Raw genomic sequence first — 19,485 nt, 5'->3', positions numbered from 1 at the left:
ACCAGACAGTACCAATAGAGCACAGAGCCACATGATCCAACTTTTAAGCCAATCAAGCGAAGAGCAGACGATCACGTGATGATCACAGGAACTTTATCTCCTGGTGGCACAACTATAATAACATTTTAATATTGAAATTAAAAGACTACAGATTAAAACATATTGTATAAGGATTTTTTTTTTCTTTTTTTAATTATTGGAATAAACACGTCAAACTCTTTGTGTAAAAAATAAATCATTAATTTAATTCCTGTAATTTAGAATGTTTTAGTTAATGTACAAAAGGCTAATAAACAGAAGGAAATAGACATTTTGTAAATCGCTCGCAGACACTAACGAGTCTAATCGTTTTCACTAAGAGCTAAAAATAAATTGTTGTTCGGACAGAATTGCACCAGCGAACGTGATCTCCTACGCGTGTCACCACCCGGCCCCTGAGGTCACTTCCTGTCAACATCAACTTGAACTTCCTCCGTCCCGAACCCGCAGCAAGCGTGTGAATTATTCACCGGATAATCATTGATCCTCCGGTCAGCGGCGAGGCCTGACAGACGGCGCTCGGGGCAAGAGCCCACTTTGGTTTCGGCCTCATTAGACTTTGATGAGGACCTCGGATCCTCAAGACCAACACCTCGAGGATGAGACTCTGAACATCATCCTGGAGTCACCGCGAGTGTTCAAGAGGGGTTTCTGGGTAATATTCTAGATTGTTTGTCATGAGATATACATGTTTGTGTGTGCAATAATCTACTCGTCAGCAGGGAACTATATCCTGCACTTTCAATTAGACCCCCACACTCTGAGGAGTGTGTTCACACACACACACACACACACCCCCCCACACACACACACACACACACACACAGCTTTGAAGGCGGCGACACGGTTGCGTCATCATCACGCTCAATAAATCATCTCCTGCAGTTCAACCAGGTTCATGAGTAACGATATATATGGCTACGAATGTTGGGATTGAATTTAACTGAACTTTTTTTTTTTTTTTGTTGAAATAATTTTTGTTTAGCATTTAATACAATACAACATTCAATCATTTCTCTATTGAAAAGTTTTTTTATTTAATAAGTTAATTCAATGATTTGTATAGTGCTAAATAGTTTTTAATAAAAACTAACTAGCTAAAGAAAAAGTAACTTGCTAAACAAAAGCTTACAGGCTTGAAAAAGCTAACTAGCTAAAAAAAAAAAGAAGCCAATTAACTAAAAAAGGCTGACTAGCTAATAAAATGTAACCAGCCAAACAAATGCTAACTAGCTAAATTGAAGCTAACTAGCTAAACAAAAAAAACTTACTACCTAAAAAAAATCTTACTGACTTAGCAAAAGCTAACCACCTCAACAAAAAGCCAATTTATTTAAAAAAGGCTGTCTAGCTATAAGTTAACTAGCCAAACAAAAGCTAACTAGCTAAAAAAAAAAAAAAAAAGCTAACTAGCTCAACAAAAAGCCAACTTTCTAATAAAAAGGCTGTCTAGCTAAAAGCTAGCTAGCCAAACAAAAGCTTACTAGCTAAAAAAAAACAAAAAGATAACTAGCTTAACAAAAGCCAACTTATAAAATAAAGACTATCGAACATGTAATACAATATACAATTCAATAATTTCTGTATTGAAAAATTGAATTGTTTTTTTTTAATTTAATTAAGTAATTTGACCAAACTTCAATTCATTTGGATTTTTTTTCAGATGTTTTATATACACAAGAGCCACAATAACTCACTGGAAAAATATACTTTAGTTTCAGGAGATTATTAGTTTAATATTATTATACAAGCGGATAGTCGAGGATCTAACATTTGGCCACCAGGGGGCGGTGCATTAGACGGACGCTTAGATGTCAGAAGAAGAGAATCCAGTGAATTAATAACAAGTGGATCACAATAAAAAACAGTTTTAATAAAAACAGTGAATGACATTGTTACCTCACTTTTGGTGAACAGCAGTGGGACATGGACGATGGGTCGCAGGATAATGTGCAAATACTCCACAAACACGGCTGCAACACAAACATCGGTCATTAGAAGACGTGGAATCATATTATATTATCATTATTATATTATGTTGGGTTTTTTTACTTAAAAAGTCCAAACCTGCCGAGTAGACGAGGGAAAAGGGAAGATTTATCACCGGCCTGCTGTAACCAAGCTTCTCAAACTGCAACAGAAAATGAAAAGTGTATTTTGGATAATATTTATATTTGAATTCATAGTTTGTACAAGTTTAACAACAACTATTTCATCTCTGTAAAAAAAGGTATACATTGATTAATATTGATTGATTGACATTGATTGATTGATATTGATTGATTGATATACCTTTATTCTTCCTGCATGGGAGTTATTTGGCTTGTTTCAGCAGTTCACACCAAAAACATTAAACATACATAGACATTATTTAAATACATAGTTTACAGATATTAAAAATAATTCCAAGACATAAAAAAATAAAAATAAAAAAAGAATAATGCTAATAAAATAAGAAAAAAATGAATGTAAGATTAATTAAATTATAAATGAAACACAAATTAAAGATGTTATATTTTTTAAATGTTATATTCACTTTTAAACACATTATAATTTAAAAGAATGTTTAGGAAATTATATAGTATAATAATACTATATAAACAAGATAAAGATAAAAACATTATAATTGTTCTGCCACTTAGCAAACAACGCTAACTAGCTAGTAAAAGCTAACTAGCTAGTAAAAGCTAATTGGCAAAACAAAAACCTACTAGCTAAAAAAGTTTACTATCTAAGCAAAAGCTAATTAGCTAAACAAAAGCCAACTAACTAATAGAAAGACTAACTAGCAAAAAGTTAAATAAATGCTAACCAGCTAAAAATAAGCTAACTAGCTTTAAATAAAAACTAACTACCTTAACAAAAGCTAACTAGCTTAACAAAAGCCAACCAGTGCAACAAACGCCAGCCAACTAAAAGAAAGGCTATCTAGCAAAAAAGCGAACTACTTAAATACAATCTAACTAGCTTAACAGGAGCATACTAGCTTTTTTAAAAAAGCTAACACGCTAAAGAAAAGCTAACTGGCCAAAAAGCTGACTAGCTAAAGAAAAGCTACCAAACTATAGAAAAGCTTACTCGCTGAACAAGGCAAACTGGCTCAAAAAAGTAAACTTAATTTTAAAAAAAAGGTAACTTGCAAAATAAAACCTAACTAGCTTTAAAAAAAAAAAAAGCAAACTTATTAAAGTCAACCCACGATACTCACCAAAGGTGTCAACCACTCAAAGAGGTTCACAGAGACCCCGTCATTGATGAAGTAAACCTGACCGCTCTGTGAACACAAGGCTAAAGTCACTCAAGTGTCCTCCGGTTCTGAGGAAAGACCGGCTCGCTCACGGCGACGCAGCTCCTCCTGGGCGTCAGGGCCTGGGCGGCCAGGGTGTGAGCCAGGATCAGGTTGTCCACATGGACCCAGTTCATCCGGGCTCGCTCGTCCCCAAACCTGAAGCTAAACAAGCGACGCTCCACGTTCACCTGCAAACGAAAAACCAAGATCTTCCATCAGAGGGAAACGAAAGTTTAACTGTTGCAGTGCATTGTGGGACGACATTATTCTACAAGAATCCAATAAAATCGAACTAGCTAAACAGGAGCATATTAGCTTTAAACTAGCTTAACATAAGGTAACTAGCTAAACTAAATATAACTAGCCAAACAAAAGCTAAACATAAGGTAACTAGCTAAACAAAATGTAAGTAGCCAAACAAAAGCTAACAAGCTAAACATAAGGTAACTAGCTAAAGAAAATGTAACTAGCCAAACAAAAGCTAACTAGCTAAACATAAGGTAACCAGCTAAACAAAATGTAACTAGCCAAACAAAAGCTAACTAGCTAAACAAAAGCAAACTCGCTAAACAAACGCTAACTGGCTAAAAAGCTAACTAGGTAAACATAAGGTAACTAGCTAAACAAAATGTAACTAGCCAAACAAAAGCTAAACATAAGGTAACTAGCTAAACAAAATGTAACTAGCCAAACAAAAGCTAACTAGCTAAACAAAAGCAATCTAGCTAAACAAAAGCTAACCAGCTTAAAAAATGTTACTGTACTGTAAATGTACTTTATAAAGATGTCTGTGTTAAAGATAAGATAAGAAACATACTAAAACTAGATAGAGATAATTAAGATATGACTTAAACATTCAAAAATGAAAATACAACATAAAACCAGACTCCTACTTCCTGTTAAGGACAGAAAACACACATCTTGCTTGGCCCACGACCTTGACCCTTTCAACCTTTTCACGTCCTCTCTCCACTATTTTTGGCCGCCACATTTTGCACAGCATCTCTGATTCAAGTAGCGGTTGCCAGGCAACCGCTAGGATTTTCGATCTTGTCAAGACGGAATAAAATTCATGAGTTTTTTTAATCTAAATCTGATCAATACTCGTTCAGATTATCTCTGAATTTCACGGCGGTTCGGTCGGAGCGAGGAAGACGAGGCGGGGGGTTTGAAACAGGACGCCTGGAGTGAAGCATCAATAATGTAGACTCTCCAGGAACACGGTCTGTCGTCGAGGGCCTTCAAGATGTTGGCAACAAAAATATCTGTGGGTGTCTCACCATGACTCGGTGCAGGTGCCTCCTCTCCTCCGGCCCGTAGATGCCACAGGGACGAAGGACGCAGGTCCTCAGAAGACCTCCATCTCCGTGAAGAAACAACACTTGAAACTCTGCTCACGGCTACGAGAACATCTTGTTTTTTATCAAATATTGAAAACGTTTCATTTAAGTCAACCTCTAACTTAGAGCAAATCTAAAGTAAAAGCCAGGAACTGAAAATGCATCTTTCGATTATCTATTACTGACCTTAAATGGGTTTAATAATAATCTATTTTTATTCATTTGAATTAATTAATTTAAATTACTTTTAAACACTAACACCATTTAGTGAACTATATAGTACAATAATGCTATATAAAGAAAATATAGATAAAAACATGACAATTGTTGTCCAAGCAATGTTTGGGTCATTGTTCTGCCACTTAGCAAACAACACTAACTAGTAAAAGCTAACTAGCTAAACAAAAACCTATTAGCTAAAAAAGAGTATAAGGTAAGGTGAAGTTGATCCCTATACTAGCTAAGCAAAAGCTAAATAGCTAAACCAAAACCTACTAGTTAAAAAAGAGCATACTAGCTAAGCAAAAGCTAAATAGCTAAACCAAAACCTACTAGCTTAAAAAGAGCATACTAGCTAAGCAAAAGCTTAATAGCTAAACCAAAACCTGCTAGCTAAAAAAGAGCATACTAGCTAAGCAAAAGCTAAATAGCTAAACCAAAACCTACAAGCTAAAAAAAAAAAGCGTACTAGCTAAGCAGAAGCTAGAATAGCTCAACCAAAACCGACTAGCTTAAAAAGAGCATACTAGCTAAGCAAAAGCTTAATAGCTAAACCAAAATCTACTAGCTAAAAAAAAAAGCTTACTAGCTAAGCAGAAGCTAAATAGCTAAACCAGGACCTACTAGCTAAAAAAAAAGCGTACTAGATAAGCAGAAGCTAAATAGCTAAACCAAAACCTACTAGCTAAAAAAAAAGCGTACTAGCTAAGCAACAGCTAAATAGCTAAACCAAAGCCAACTAACTAAAAGAAAGGCTATCTAGCAAAAAGTTAAATAAAAGCTTTATAGCTAATCAGAAGTTAACTAGCTAAACAAAAGCAAACTGGCTTAAAAAAAGCTAGCCTACCAAACAAAATCTTACAGGCTAAAAAAGCTAAGTAGCTAAAAACAAGGCTGAATAGCTAATGGAAATTTAACGAGCCAAACAAAACGCTAACTAGCTAAACAAAAACTCACTACCCAAAATGTTTTTTATAATTACTGCCTCAAATGTGTAGTTTTTAAATCCTGTTTTTTCTAAAGTAACATTAGCCTGTCACTCATGACACCTCAAGACACTCCTGTCAGTCAAGTTTGTAAAGAAAATAAGAGATAAATTAAAACAAACTTTATGATTTCAGACGGTTGTATATTTAATAAGTAAGCCATTATTATTTGTAAATAGAATATCGACATCAAACCGATCTGTGGTGCAATAATACGCGGACGACTGACTCATATAACTCGGTCTTGGTGACATCTGTCCGTCAACCTGATACGCAGGTTCAGACATAAACGTCAGTCGAGAAGCGTGATCTTCACCCGACGCTGCAGAAGAAGAAGCTTTGAATGTATACGTCGACGGTGTCGCGTTTCAAGCGTGACCCGTTTCTCAGGCGTCACATCTGTGCGACCCGGGCAACCTAAGACCCCCGACGGTACCCAAGGTCTCATAGCGGGTCATGACTCAAAACACAGGAAGATCTGGGATCGGTTCAAACGGTTGTTTCCACTACGATAACTGCCGAAAAGAAATTTGGATTTTGTCTAAAGAATTCTTCGCACCTTTCAGGGAACATCCGTTGGCAGAGAGAACCGACTGCTCGGCGATAGCTTTGGTCCTGGAGTAGTGATCGATGTGCTGGACACAACAAACACACAAGTTTAGGTTTTTACAAAAAAAAAACTTCTTTAAGTGAATTTTTTTCAACCTGTTCTGGCGGCAAAGGTGGAACCGAGGACTCGTCTCCCTCGTCGATGGGCTCCCCGGCGAACACCACGTTAATAGTGCTGGTGTAGATGAGCCGCGGGATGCTACGCTCCTTGCACACTGGGAAAAAAAATATTATTATTAGTTTAATGTTTCATTGCCAGCAAGTGAAGTACTTCTATAATTCAGAAAAATTAAACTTGCAATTTCTAAGATATTCCCTACTCACTTTTAAACATGAACGTTTTTTGTTTTTTTTAAGATTTTTACTGTTTTTTGAGTTTCCGATTTTTTTTGTGATTGCGAGAGGTTTGTCGTAATACAATTTAAAATGACAAATACATTATTTTTGTATTGTATTTTACTTATTTTTTAGGTTTGTACTTTTTCTAAAAGGTTTTATCAAAATATTTCGAAGTAATCTCACGAAGTACAAATTTTATTTTAATCGTTTATATTTTGTGACTTTGTTAATTAAAAATAAAAAAATAAAAAATTGGTGTATCATGCCACAACTTCCAATAAAAACATGTAATAAACAGGAAATAAATTATGTGTCAAACGCTAAAAATGCAACACTCAGAGATAAAAAAAAAAAAAAGAATTAAAAAAAAAACACTGAACTCAGGATACAAATGTCTAAAATTCAATTTTAAAAAAAAGTTGTTAAAGCCCCAATAAGTACGATTGAAAATGTTGTTTTTGGCTTCCCCTAGTGTCGGGATGGTGTTACTACAATGTTGTTGTTTTCTGTGTATGTATTTCTTTCACTTCACAAAAAAAAAGAAAAACTCTGTCTCTGGTTTGATCTTTAGGGAAAACTTGGAAAAAAAAACCTCTCAGTACTTGAAAACTACTACTCCAGAAAAGTAGCCTGGTCACATGACGCTCAAAGACAATTCTGTTTGGTCGCCCAGGAAAAGTCGTGAAAAATATCGTTCAAATAATCAAGTTATGGTTGTTCAAAATCTGACCAATCAATGCTGGAAATCATTAATAAATATTCTCTTGAAAATGTTGCTGCTTCATATTACCTTTAATGACATTATTTGTTCCTCCAACGTTGATCGACTCCACCTGCTCTTTTCTCAGCTGGTTAAAAAAAAAAGAAAAGATAATGAAACACGTAATTACACTTATTATACATACATGTCAGCAGGTGATGATAATAGTTATTTAGCGACAAAGTTCGTCTGAGAATGATGACATCATTGTCTGATTCTAGCCCTACTGAACAAGTACTGGTTAAATTCTCAGACACTTGTTATATTTATTTGTGTCACCGAAGTTGAAATGTGTTTTTTTTTTAATAATTGCAAAAAATCGAATATTTTCAAAATATTGTTTTTACACAAAGAGTTTGATATTCTTATTCCAATAATATAAAAATATATATTTTTTAATTCAATATTTTTATATATTTAGCCTTTTAAATTCATTCTAAAATGACATACTTGATCAAATTTTAAGCCAATCATGCGACACATAAACAATCACATGACGACTTTGATCCTGAAGAAAACTGGCAGCCAGTGAAGAGTTTCGGAGAAATGTGAGTTCTTCTACTAGAGCAGATCCTACTTGTTTAGACACCAAAACAAACTGTAACAATAGTCCAAACAAGAAGACATACTCATGGATTACAAGATCCAGATCGTGTTGTGACATAATTTTCCTGATTTTTCTCAGATTTATACACATTTTTATATTTTTTAAATTATTGTTATCGAAATATTAAAATCTATTTGTAAGAAAAGGAAAATATTCTAATTATTAATTAAAATTAATAAATAAACCTAATTCAACCTTTTAATATACTAATTATTGAATTAAGTGACTTCATTATGAATTCATTAATAATGAAACGCTTAAAAAAGAACAACATTTCAATTAAAAACACTATAAGGATTTTGTATTTATTGAAACTCACCTGCTCTGGACCAGACATGCCGTACGACGCAGAGTGAAAAATACAATCAACTCCTTCACACAACTTGTGAAGTGATGAATAGTCGCGGATGTCGTTCTGAGGGAAAAAAAAAAAAAGTATAAATCAAAGACAATCTAATATCATCCCTGGACAAAAAATCTCAGGAGGAAGTGGTATCAGACCTAAAAACAGGCTTTCAGGCATAACTAGTCGATGGCCGAGATGCTGCATCATTAGCACCTTGGAATGTTCTCAGGTTAAGTGACATGTGTCACTAATCTGTCACAATTATAATAAAGCTAAGTGAGCGACGAGGCCTGCGGGTGAAACTTGAATCATGTCTCCACCCTCGAGTGGAAAACGTCATATTGCCGATGCCTGGAAAGTGCATCGATCATCTTGACTTGTTTTCTAAAGTTCCACAATAGATATATAGATTTATTAGTGCGTGGAAAACTGGATCTGACAGAAAAACAGCTTATTTTAAAATAAATATGTCTATGTTTATACATAATTGTGTGTAATTCGCCAAACAGGAAGTTGACAGGAGTGTGATCTCGATAATTTCCATCTTGAAGGCTTGATCTATCTTAAGATCTGTTCTTTTCCTTCTGTGATTATTTTTATTGTTATTGGAGTTCCTGTAAATTCTTGACACCCATAATCTATGTTTCTTTACTTTAACTGTGTGGCATTTGTAAGTAAGTAGGTAAGTAAGTAATTTATATTTATAGAGCGCTTTTCTAGACCAGGGTCACAAAACGCTTAAACAATCAAAACAATACTCAATAAAATATATACTTAAAATGTCAAGATAACACAGAGAACAACACGTGTCTTTTACTACTGTTAATTTTATTTTATTTTATTAACGTTAACAAATAATTAACTACTTATTTTTATTTTTATTTTATTTTAATTTATTTTAATTTTTTTTTAATTTTATTTTTAATTTTATTTAAAAAAGAATTACTTACTTATATTATATATATATATATATATATATATATTTATATATTTATATATATATATATATTTGTTTTGTTTTATTTTATTTAACAAATAATTACTTATTTACTTAATTTAATTGTAATTTTAATTGTAATTTTAATGTATTGTATTTTATTTTACAATTTAATTTAATTTAATTTAATTTTTATTTCATTTAATTTAAAAAAAAAGGTTTTACAGGAAATATGACATATGACAAATATTAAATATGTTGTTTTGAATGTTTCATTTTCAGGGACTTCACGTTCACCTTATATTAAGTCTCTGTCCTTTATCTTATCTTCAACACTGGAATCTTTAGTCACCATATCAACATGAACCTTCACCTACTTTCATTTGAGTGAATCATACGACCCCCAACATTGAATGAGTTTTTCATCATCACACGATTTGAAAACACATGATGTTCCTGCACCTGACAGAACACGGCTCCGTCAGGAATGTCACCCGGAGGTCCGTTCTTGTCCAGGAGGACGACGGACATGCCTTGACGGGCCAGCTCTCGACCCAGCCTGAACCCGAAGTACCCTCCTCCTCCGGTCACCAGAACCTTCCCGGACGAGAAGCTCCAGTCCAGCTCCTGCCGGGCCCTGGAGGCCTGACACTCGGGGATGCTGCAGCCGGACACCAGAGCTCCGCAGCCTCGGAGTCTGACGGGGGCCGGGTCGCCCGAGTGACCCGCCCGGGTCTGGTGGGTCAGGTGGGTCAGGTGGTTCTGGGCGCAGCGTCTGCTGGTCTTGAGACGACAAAGAGAGACATAGCAGGTTCTCTTCTTCGTCTGGTGGAGAGGACCTTCGCTCTCCATGATGCCTGTGGGACCAGAAACAAACAAGTTTTTTCATGGTTTTTGTTTCAATAAATTTGGTATAAGGTCAAATAATTATTTACACTTAACATATAAATATTAATATTATGATTGTTATGATTGTGATTTTATAATAGGTTTATAATTCAATCAGGTGGGAATAAATGTTTAAAAAAATTGATTAAAATAGTTATTGTTGTTATCAGGTTATCATCATAATTATTAATTTATTTTAAATACTTACTTTTCTCTATATTCAATAGCACTGAACGGGTTAATTTTTTTTGATAATTTATGGATTTCTTTTTAATAAAGTATTAAAAAAATATTTTAATTATTATTTATTAGCAATTAACCTGCAAATATGTACCTCGTTTGTTCGTTTTTCTGTTGCAATTAAACTTCATAATTACGTCCTTCACAGCTGAACAAAATCCTGTGAGATCCCGGTGATAACTGGGGACGAGAGGATACGGTAAACTCCAGCTTCTTTTACAGCTGATGTTTGGACATATTTTGGTTTGAAAACAAATGAAAGCAGTTACGACTTTGTCAAGAGTCATGTGGTCTGTAAATTCTGCAACACCAGAGTCAAGTACTCGACAATACTACAAATATATACTTGTTACTACAGTATCACTATATATCGTAACGTTGTCCCTGTATCGTTATACTTATCGCTAGATTCTCGCTAATATACATCTTTAATTGAAATATTAGTTATTACTTATATAGGTATAATTGGTCAAAATATTTATTTTCACTCATACAAGTATTTAAATACACCTGTTTTCTCATCATGTTGACCGTACGATACTAACTGCTTTCTGATGAAATTAATTTCATGTCAGCTTTCATTGTCCAAGTCATTCTAGAACGTGAGTGAAGTCGTCGCTACGATCAGAGCAAATAATTACTAGGCAAATACCATTTTAATTTTCAGTGTTGACTGACAGTTAATATCCTCATTAGATTTGATTGCAGATCAAGCAAACCATGGAAAGTAAATATTTTAGAAAACATGTCCAATTACAATAATAATTATATCATTAATATCGTATTTGTTCTCCTGTGATATTGATAGTTAAAGTAATGAATACATGTCTGTACATCAGCAACACGTCCCACGGAACGATGGTATTCAATATACAGAGGGTTATATTTACCTTTACTACGTTGATATTTGTCCACTCAGATCAAGTAATAAACACATATTCATATATCTTGTTTGCCATCTGCTGTCCACCAGATACTCCAGACTCAAAGTTTCTCTGAAAACCCTTCACCTGTCCGCAGGTAAACATGTTTTATACTAGATAAACTTAAGATTTAATATGTAACAAACTATTTTTTTTTAAAACCCATTATACTTTTCAGGTATATTTGTTAAATAATATCATGTTCTGATGATTTAAATGTCAATTTAAGTAATAAAATGCTTGCATTATAATAAAGAATGTATCAAGAAGGGAAATATAAAACAGAATAATATTGGGAATATATGATATTTAAAGGTTTAAACGTGGTTCTATGACATTTGAATCATCTCGAGGATGGATCTTAGGTATTCACAAGCAGCACAACACGTCAACAAAACAGGTTTCACGAGATATTTTGGCTCGCATGTGAGCTGAACAAGATGAATATGTCAGATAAGTATGTCAAGAGAGCGCTTTTTTGGTATCTTAGCAACCAATAAACTTGTAATAAACAAACTCTAAATAAAAAAAATAAAAATTATATATAAAGTTACCTTAAAATCTGGATCCTCCCGCTGCGATCAACTCTTGACCAGCAAGTCCAAGAAAGGATCCGATCTCGTCTTTTCTGCACCTGGATCCCTCCCAGCGCGTCACCTGTCTCACCTGCACGCACGAGATATCTCTTACCAGTAAATGCCCGGATGCTGCGCGCAACAGCCTCCTCTTCTGTCCCGTGAAGAAAGTCCTCATTGATGTTTTCATTCATTAAATCATATTTTGTTTTGCCTCTAAAGTTTTAGTCAACTTTACCTGAATTTACCTGCCGGCGTCGATGACGTCATCGCCATCCCCGCGCCGCCGTCGATGCGTTTGACCTCCGCAGTTTTCTAACGAGACTCTAGGGGGCGCCAGCTCACCTATTGTTTGGTTTTGGTTTAAACACATTTTTTTAAGTTATTATTTTTAATAACAAAATAATATAATAAATAATAATAATCCTTTTATCATTTTTTTTTCTTTGTCTTTGTTATTTTTCTTTGATCAATGTTCTTTATCTTTATCTTTAGACTTAGATTGTATCATCGTGTTCTTTCTCTTTATTTCTCTTAGTTCTTGTTCTTATTTTATTTTGATTTATTTTTTAATAAAAAATTGCTGTATTTGCTGTGGCTAATTGAAAAAAAAAACTATTTTCAATAAAGTTCTACCTGACCTAACCTAAAACTTAATTTTATATTGTAATAAAATGTTTGAAAAAAGGCTATTGTGTTGGCAAAAGAAGATTTTTACGTTCGGACAAAGCAACAGTTGTTCGTGGTGGACTAGTGAGTCCTGTTTTTCATGTTTTTTTTCTTTTACAGGATGTACCAGAGTCTGTGGGGAAGTCATTACCGAAGTGTCACCAGGATGGTCGCCTGGTATTGTGGAAGGATAACGTGGTAGTATTGTTAAGAGTTGTTGCCACTACATGTTGAGAGAAATATTGTGGCACAACTTTTTTACTTGAGCCAAGAGAAACAGGGTTTTCCAGCTGCTTTGGTCTTAAGGGAACACGGCACTGATTTGATCCCAATTGTGAATGTCGGCTCCAGTCCTCAGTCCTTCATCCCCATACAGTAAACCCCTCACCAACCGGTAACCACTGCTAAGGTCCTTCACAAAACTGAGGATCTTTTTATTATTTAAAAAAAATACCTCTTATTAGGATATTAATACAGTGCATTAATGTCAATATTATAATATTGATGTAATAATAAAACATATTATAACGGTAAAAAGATTAAAAACTATCGTTATTATCATGATTATTACCATTTTCCTAGTAATAATAGCAATAATTCATTTGCAATAATATTACAAATAGGGTTTGTAATAATAATAATAATAATGTTTGATAAAAAATATTTCCTGTCTTCACAGAACTTTCTTTTCTCCCTCCTAATTTACGGAACACTCATTTTAGTTACAGACCTGCATGTATATACATGACTTTATATTGTAGTGTATTAATAGAGTAGTTAATGGTCACTAAATCAATGAACTCAACCTCTGACCTCTAAAAAGATTTTATAGAGATCAATTAACCAAATAAGGTTTGTTCTTTTTTCATGAATGAAACGTTTTTCTCATATTATTTCTAACATTGTTTTAGAATAATTTCTTAAGGTTGCTTGCGCCTAAAAAAAGGCAAACATTTTTCATTTTTCCTTTGATTCCCGATCAACGAACAATACAAGACGATATGACAGGTATTATTTTTCAATTGTGTGCTCTCTGGCTCGTCGTAGTTTTGCTCTGTGGCAGGAAAACACCAATAATAAAATCAGTTTTTCTAGTTTTTAATTCATTTATATATGGACAACAACATGTCAAAATAAAAATCATAATGTATAAATGACAAAATGTGTATTTAGATGTAAAATAGCTCCATTCTTTGACAAAAACAAAAATTAGAAGTCATTTATTTATTTTGACATTTTGACATATTGATATTTATCCACACATTTATTTTGACATTTTGCTACGGATTTATACATTTATTTATACATCTATTTATACAATTATATATTTTGTTACGAATTTATACATTTATTTATACATTTACACATTTTGTGACGAATTTATTTTTACATTTTGTTAAGAATTTACACATTTATTTATACATTTTGTTACGCATTTATACATTTATTTAAACATTTATAAAAAAAATAATACATTTATGTATACATTTATACTTTATTTATACATTTGTAATTGTATTGATACATTTATTGATACATTTATTGATGCATTCATTTATACATTCATACTTTTAATTTTACATTTATTTATACATTCATACTTTTATTTATACATTTATTTATACATTCATACTTTTATTTATACATTTATTTATACACAAGTAATTTATCGTCCTTCATAATAGTAGCACTATTAGCAGCGTTTCAATCACTACATGTATTTATTATGAATCGAGTTATTATGGGGTCCCAACAGCAGGGGGCGCCACAGAACTGGATTCGCTGAGTCACCTGTCGTGCTACCAGTCAAATTGATTTTAATTTTCATTTAAAAGGATGTCAATCAACATTTCTCTAACCTTGTCAGGCTAACGTTCTAGTCGTTCGTCACCATCGACAGGTCACGGAGGGGTCACGGAGGGGTCACGGAGGGGTCACGGACTTCCTGGAGTCCAGATGATGAGTTGGAATCCAACAGGCTCCAGATGTGGCAGATGTTGGAAACACAGAGGACGTTCGGGCCTCGTGACAAGAATGTGAGATTTACGGCCGAGAATATCGACATAAATCCTCAGAGAATGTCTTTGGATATTCCGGGCGAGCGGCGGGGGAGGCGCCGGGCTCCGAAATAAACCTTTGGAGACGAAAAAAAAAGTTGAAGGAGAGGGAGGTGAAGAAGGAGAGATCAGAGATGTTGTGAAGGAGAAGCTTTTCCTTCTCGCACCTTGTTTTCTACTCCAGTGTGTGTGTATGTTGTGGGTTTATATGGTCATGTGAATTTATGGTCATTGGCAGAGGTATGCATTGTATCGGTGCTAGATAAAGAGGCCACATAAAGATGGCGGGGTTTGCCTGGATTTGGCCTCTCACGGGCTGTGACCTGATTGGTTGAACCTTCTCCTCCTTTGGTAACTCCTTCTCTAGAGATCTTCATCAAACCCACTTGTTTTTTTAATAATCAAACTGAATCATTTGCATGTTGAAAGAGAAGTTTAAAAAAAATGAAAATTTCAAAATGAAAATTTCCATCCCAATATTTTAAAATATGTAGCCTTTTTAATTCAATATAAAGATGTTGGTACAATAGTGTCACCAGACCTACTCAATCGCACTTTCAGCCAATCATGCGACGTACAGACGATCATGTGACGTCGTAGAACAGCTGGTGCGTTAATTCATCGTCGGGATATTTTAAAAGCAACAGTAAGATTTTATATATTTGCTGAAAATAATCGTAGTTTTACAGATTTGGGTGAATTTAAAAAGGTACTAATTCTACCACTACTTATTCTACTTCTAATTCTACTATTATTTCTTCTACTTCTACTACTAATTCTACTACTACTTATTCTACTTCTACTACTAATTCGACTATTATTTATTCGACTTCTACTACTAATTCTACTTCTACTACTAATTGTACTACTACTTCTTATTATTCTACTTCTACTACTAATTCTACTATTATTTATTCTACTTCCACTACTAATTCTACTATTATTTATTCTACTTCCACTACTAATTCTACTACTAATACTTCTACTTCTACTACTACTTCTTCTTCTTCTACTACTAATTTTACCACTACTACTTATTATTCTACTTCTACTATTAATTCCACTACTACTACTTATTATGCTTCTACTACTAATTCCACTACTACTACTTATTATACTTCTACTACTAATTCCACTACTACTACTTATTATACTTCTACTACTAATTCCACTACTACTACTTATTATACTTCTACTACTAATTCCACTACTACTACTTATTATGCTTCTACTACTAATTCTACTACTACTTATTATGCTTCTACTACTAATTCCACTACTACTACTAATTATACTTCTACTACTAATTCCACTACTACTACTTATTATACTTCTACTACTAATTCCACTACTACTACTTATTATACTTCTACTACTAATTCCACTACTACTACTTATTATACTTCTACTACTAATTCCACTACTACTACTTATTATACTTCTACTACTAATTCCACTACTACTACTAATTATACTTCTACTACTAATTCCACTACTACTACTTATTATACTTCTACTACTAATTCCACTACTACTACTTATTATACTTCTACTACTAATTCCACTACTACTACTAATTATACTTCTACTACTAATTCCACTACTACTACTTATTATACTTCTACTACTAATTCCACTACTACTACTTATTATGCTTCTACTACTAATTCTACTACTACTTATTATGCTTCTACTACTAATTCCACTACTACTACTTATTATACTTCTACTACTAATTCTACTACTACTTATTATGCTTCTACTACTAATTCTACTACTACTTATTATGCTTCTACTACTAATTCTACGACTACTACTTATTATACTTCTACTACTAATTCTACTACTACTTATTATGCTTCTACTACTAATTATACTACTTATTATACTTCTACTACTAATTCTACGACTACTACTTATTATACTTCTACTACTAATTCTACTACTAATTATTATGCTTCTACTACTAATTATACTACTACTACTTATTATACTTCTACTACTAATTCTACTTCTACTAATTATTCTACTACTTATTCTACTTATCCCAATAATTTTAATTCAATTAGTAAAAAACTCCATCATCCACATCTCTGTGTCTCCGATATACTTCATCAACCTCCTTCCTTATTAACTTAACTTAACTTAATAAAGCAGATCTTGAAGGCGACGCCGGTGTCTTTTATTTTTAAAGCAGCAATTATCGAGAAACGTTTCATTTCACGGACATTTTTAGAAAGCCGGCACCATGAGGGCTTCACTAATGCGCTGAGAGGATTTTCTCAACAACAAGCAATTAGCCGGGATTTATGGGAAGTCATTACTTGGGTGAAAAAAAGCAGCAAATAAGGAGGAGAAAATGTCTTTTTTTTGGGGGGGCGTCAAGATTTAGCGTGAAATCCAGATGTTCTAAAAGTGAAAAATAAAGCTTCATTTCCTGTGGACGATGATGGAGTAGAAAAAGTGTCTCCTCGGGGCTGGAGAGATAAAAATAGCAGCAGTACAGTGTCGGCGTTTAAAGAAGAAGAGATGAAACACTGGCTGTCAGAACGAGATGCCTTTCCTTGAGTCAGGAAACCTTGACAGTTTCAACCGTTTATCCTCAGAAAACCTGCGACTCGGAGCAGACGCTTCAAGACGACCACGACGGAAGTGACTTTGTTTTGTTCGTGAAAATATATACAGGAAGTTGAATTGAATCAAGGAGACAAACAAACCAAGAAGGAAAGAATAATGAGAAGAATAATGATGATAATGTGGATTCGCAATATTAATGACACAAGCTCACAAAAATAGGAAGTTTCATTTTCCTTCAGATATTTCAGGAACTACTCCGGTTTCACATTTATCCTTCAACAATACTGTGTTTTTTTTTACCCTAAACTTAGAAATGTACTCAGTCCTCACAGCTATTGAGCAATATGTCATTAAATCATAATAATTCTACTACTTCTTCTACTCCCACTACTACTTCTTCTACTACTAACTTCTACTTCAACTACTTCTTCTACTCCCACTACTACTTCTTCTACTACTAACTTCTACTACTTCGTCTACTCCCACTACTACTTCTTCTACTACTAACTTCTACTACTTCTACTACAATTCTACTACTTCTACTACTTATTCTTCTACTTCTACTACCAATTCTACTACTTCTACTACTAATTCTACTAATTCTACTACTTCTTCTACTCCCACTACTACTACTTATTCTAATAATTCTATCACTCATACTACTACTTCTACTAATAATTCTACTACTTCTTCTACTCCCACTACTACTTATACTACTCATACTTCTAATTCCACTACTACTTTTTCTACTTATACTACTTATTCTACTACTTATACTGCTAATTCTAATACTACTTCTACTTCTACTACTAATTATTCTACTACTTCTAGTAATACTTCTTCTACTTCTACTGCTAATCCCACTACTTCTACTGCTAATTCTAATTCTACTACTACTTCTACTACTACTTCTTCTACAACTTCTAGTACTACTTCTACTACTTCTTCTACTCCAACTACTACTACTTATTCTACTAATTCTATTACTCATACTACTACTTCTACTAATAATTCTACTACTACTACTAATTCTACTACTTCTTCTACTCCCACTACTACTTCTACTACTTCTACTTCTACTACTTTTACCACCACAAGATGGCAGTCACTGCACTTTGTTTTGAACGTCTGTTCTAATGAAACATCACATTATTTTTAAACGGATGGCGCCACCTACTGACCTCTAAACACCACAGCACTGTTTCATGAAGCTTCATCACTTTATTTCCACTTAGTTTCAAGCATAACTAATCCTCCGTCACCGAGAAGGATCTCTGAAGTGTCAGATCGCTCGTACTATCGTCAGGCTCACCTTGAGCGACTCAGTTGTTTGGATCTCGTCGTGAGGACGTTATCGCAGACAAAACATACTCTGTGAATTGTGAGCTCCCTGAAGCACAGGCTGTTCTCACATGTACCCACACATTCCCACGTGACTCATCCGAACACCAGAGACCAAATACAAACAGACATTAATACCCCGGTGAAAATAAACGTCGGGGGCCGACAGAAATAAACGCCGGTCCGAAGGAGCCGGACCCTCAGGACCCTCAGGACCCTCCTGCTGCGACGACGACAAACACAAACACAAACACACCGACGGGCTGAACCGATGGCGTGAAATTGTCTGAGGACTCGGCGAAGCCTTCATGCAGAAGAACAGCGGCAGCGAAGTGAGTCAGGAGCAATATTTCATTCTGACGTCTGGAGCACGATTCATCTATTTGAGGCAACAAACAGGATGATGGTTTCATTCACGGACGTCAAACTCAATCAGACGGGAATAAAAAGGATATTTCAAATGGTTTTCAATTTAAATGTTTTTCTGACAATTAAATGAAATCATTTGTATCTTGAAAGGGTGAATTTCTTGCTTTAAAAAAAATAAATAATTACATTTAATATTAATCCTTTTTTTTTTTTACACATAGAGTTTGATGTTTTAATTCCAATATTTAAAAAAATACATTTTCAGACTCATATTTTTCAATTCAAATTCAAATTTATAATCACCACACAAAACCAATAGACAACCGAGCTACTGTACATTTCGAACTTTCAGCCAATCAGGCGACGGAAAGACGA

General features: G+C 34.1%; 1 protein-coding gene across 1 annotated transcript in view; it reads right to left on the bottom strand.

Annotated features, from left to right (window-relative positions):
* sdr42e2 (short chain dehydrogenase/reductase family 42E, member 2) overlaps nt 1-12,144 on the bottom strand; it is a 12,973-nt gene extending 829 nt beyond the window's left edge. The window contains exons 1-11 of the mRNA XM_087809200.1: nt 12,077-12,144; nt 9,934-10,328; nt 8,508-8,603; nt 7,612-7,669; nt 6,579-6,697; nt 6,433-6,508; nt 4,609-4,691; nt 3,379-3,516; nt 3,248-3,313; nt 2,107-2,170; nt 1,939-2,012 (exon numbers count right to left, since the gene is read on the bottom strand). Coding sequence (XP_087665326.1) covers nt 1,939-2,012; nt 2,107-2,170; nt 3,248-3,313; nt 3,379-3,516; nt 4,609-4,691; nt 6,433-6,508; nt 6,579-6,697; nt 7,612-7,669; nt 8,508-8,603; nt 9,934-10,323 — 1,164 coding nt within the window. The 5' untranslated portion in view covers nt 10,324-10,328; nt 12,077-12,144. The remainder of the gene's footprint in view (nt 1-1,938; nt 2,013-2,106; nt 2,171-3,247; nt 3,314-3,378; nt 3,517-4,608; nt 4,692-6,432; nt 6,509-6,578; nt 6,698-7,611; nt 7,670-8,507; nt 8,604-9,933; nt 10,329-12,076) is intronic.
* Nucleotides 12,145-19,485: the final 7,341 nt, after the last annotated feature.

This window comes from Callionymus lyra, chromosome 15 (genome assembly GCF_982586985.1).
Source record: "Callionymus lyra chromosome 15, fCalLyr1.hap1.1, whole genome shotgun sequence".
In the NCBI taxonomy this organism is placed as follows: domain Eukaryota; kingdom Metazoa; phylum Chordata; class Actinopteri; order Syngnathiformes; family Callionymidae; genus Callionymus; species Callionymus lyra.
This window is presented reverse-complemented; position numbering and strand designations above follow the sequence as displayed.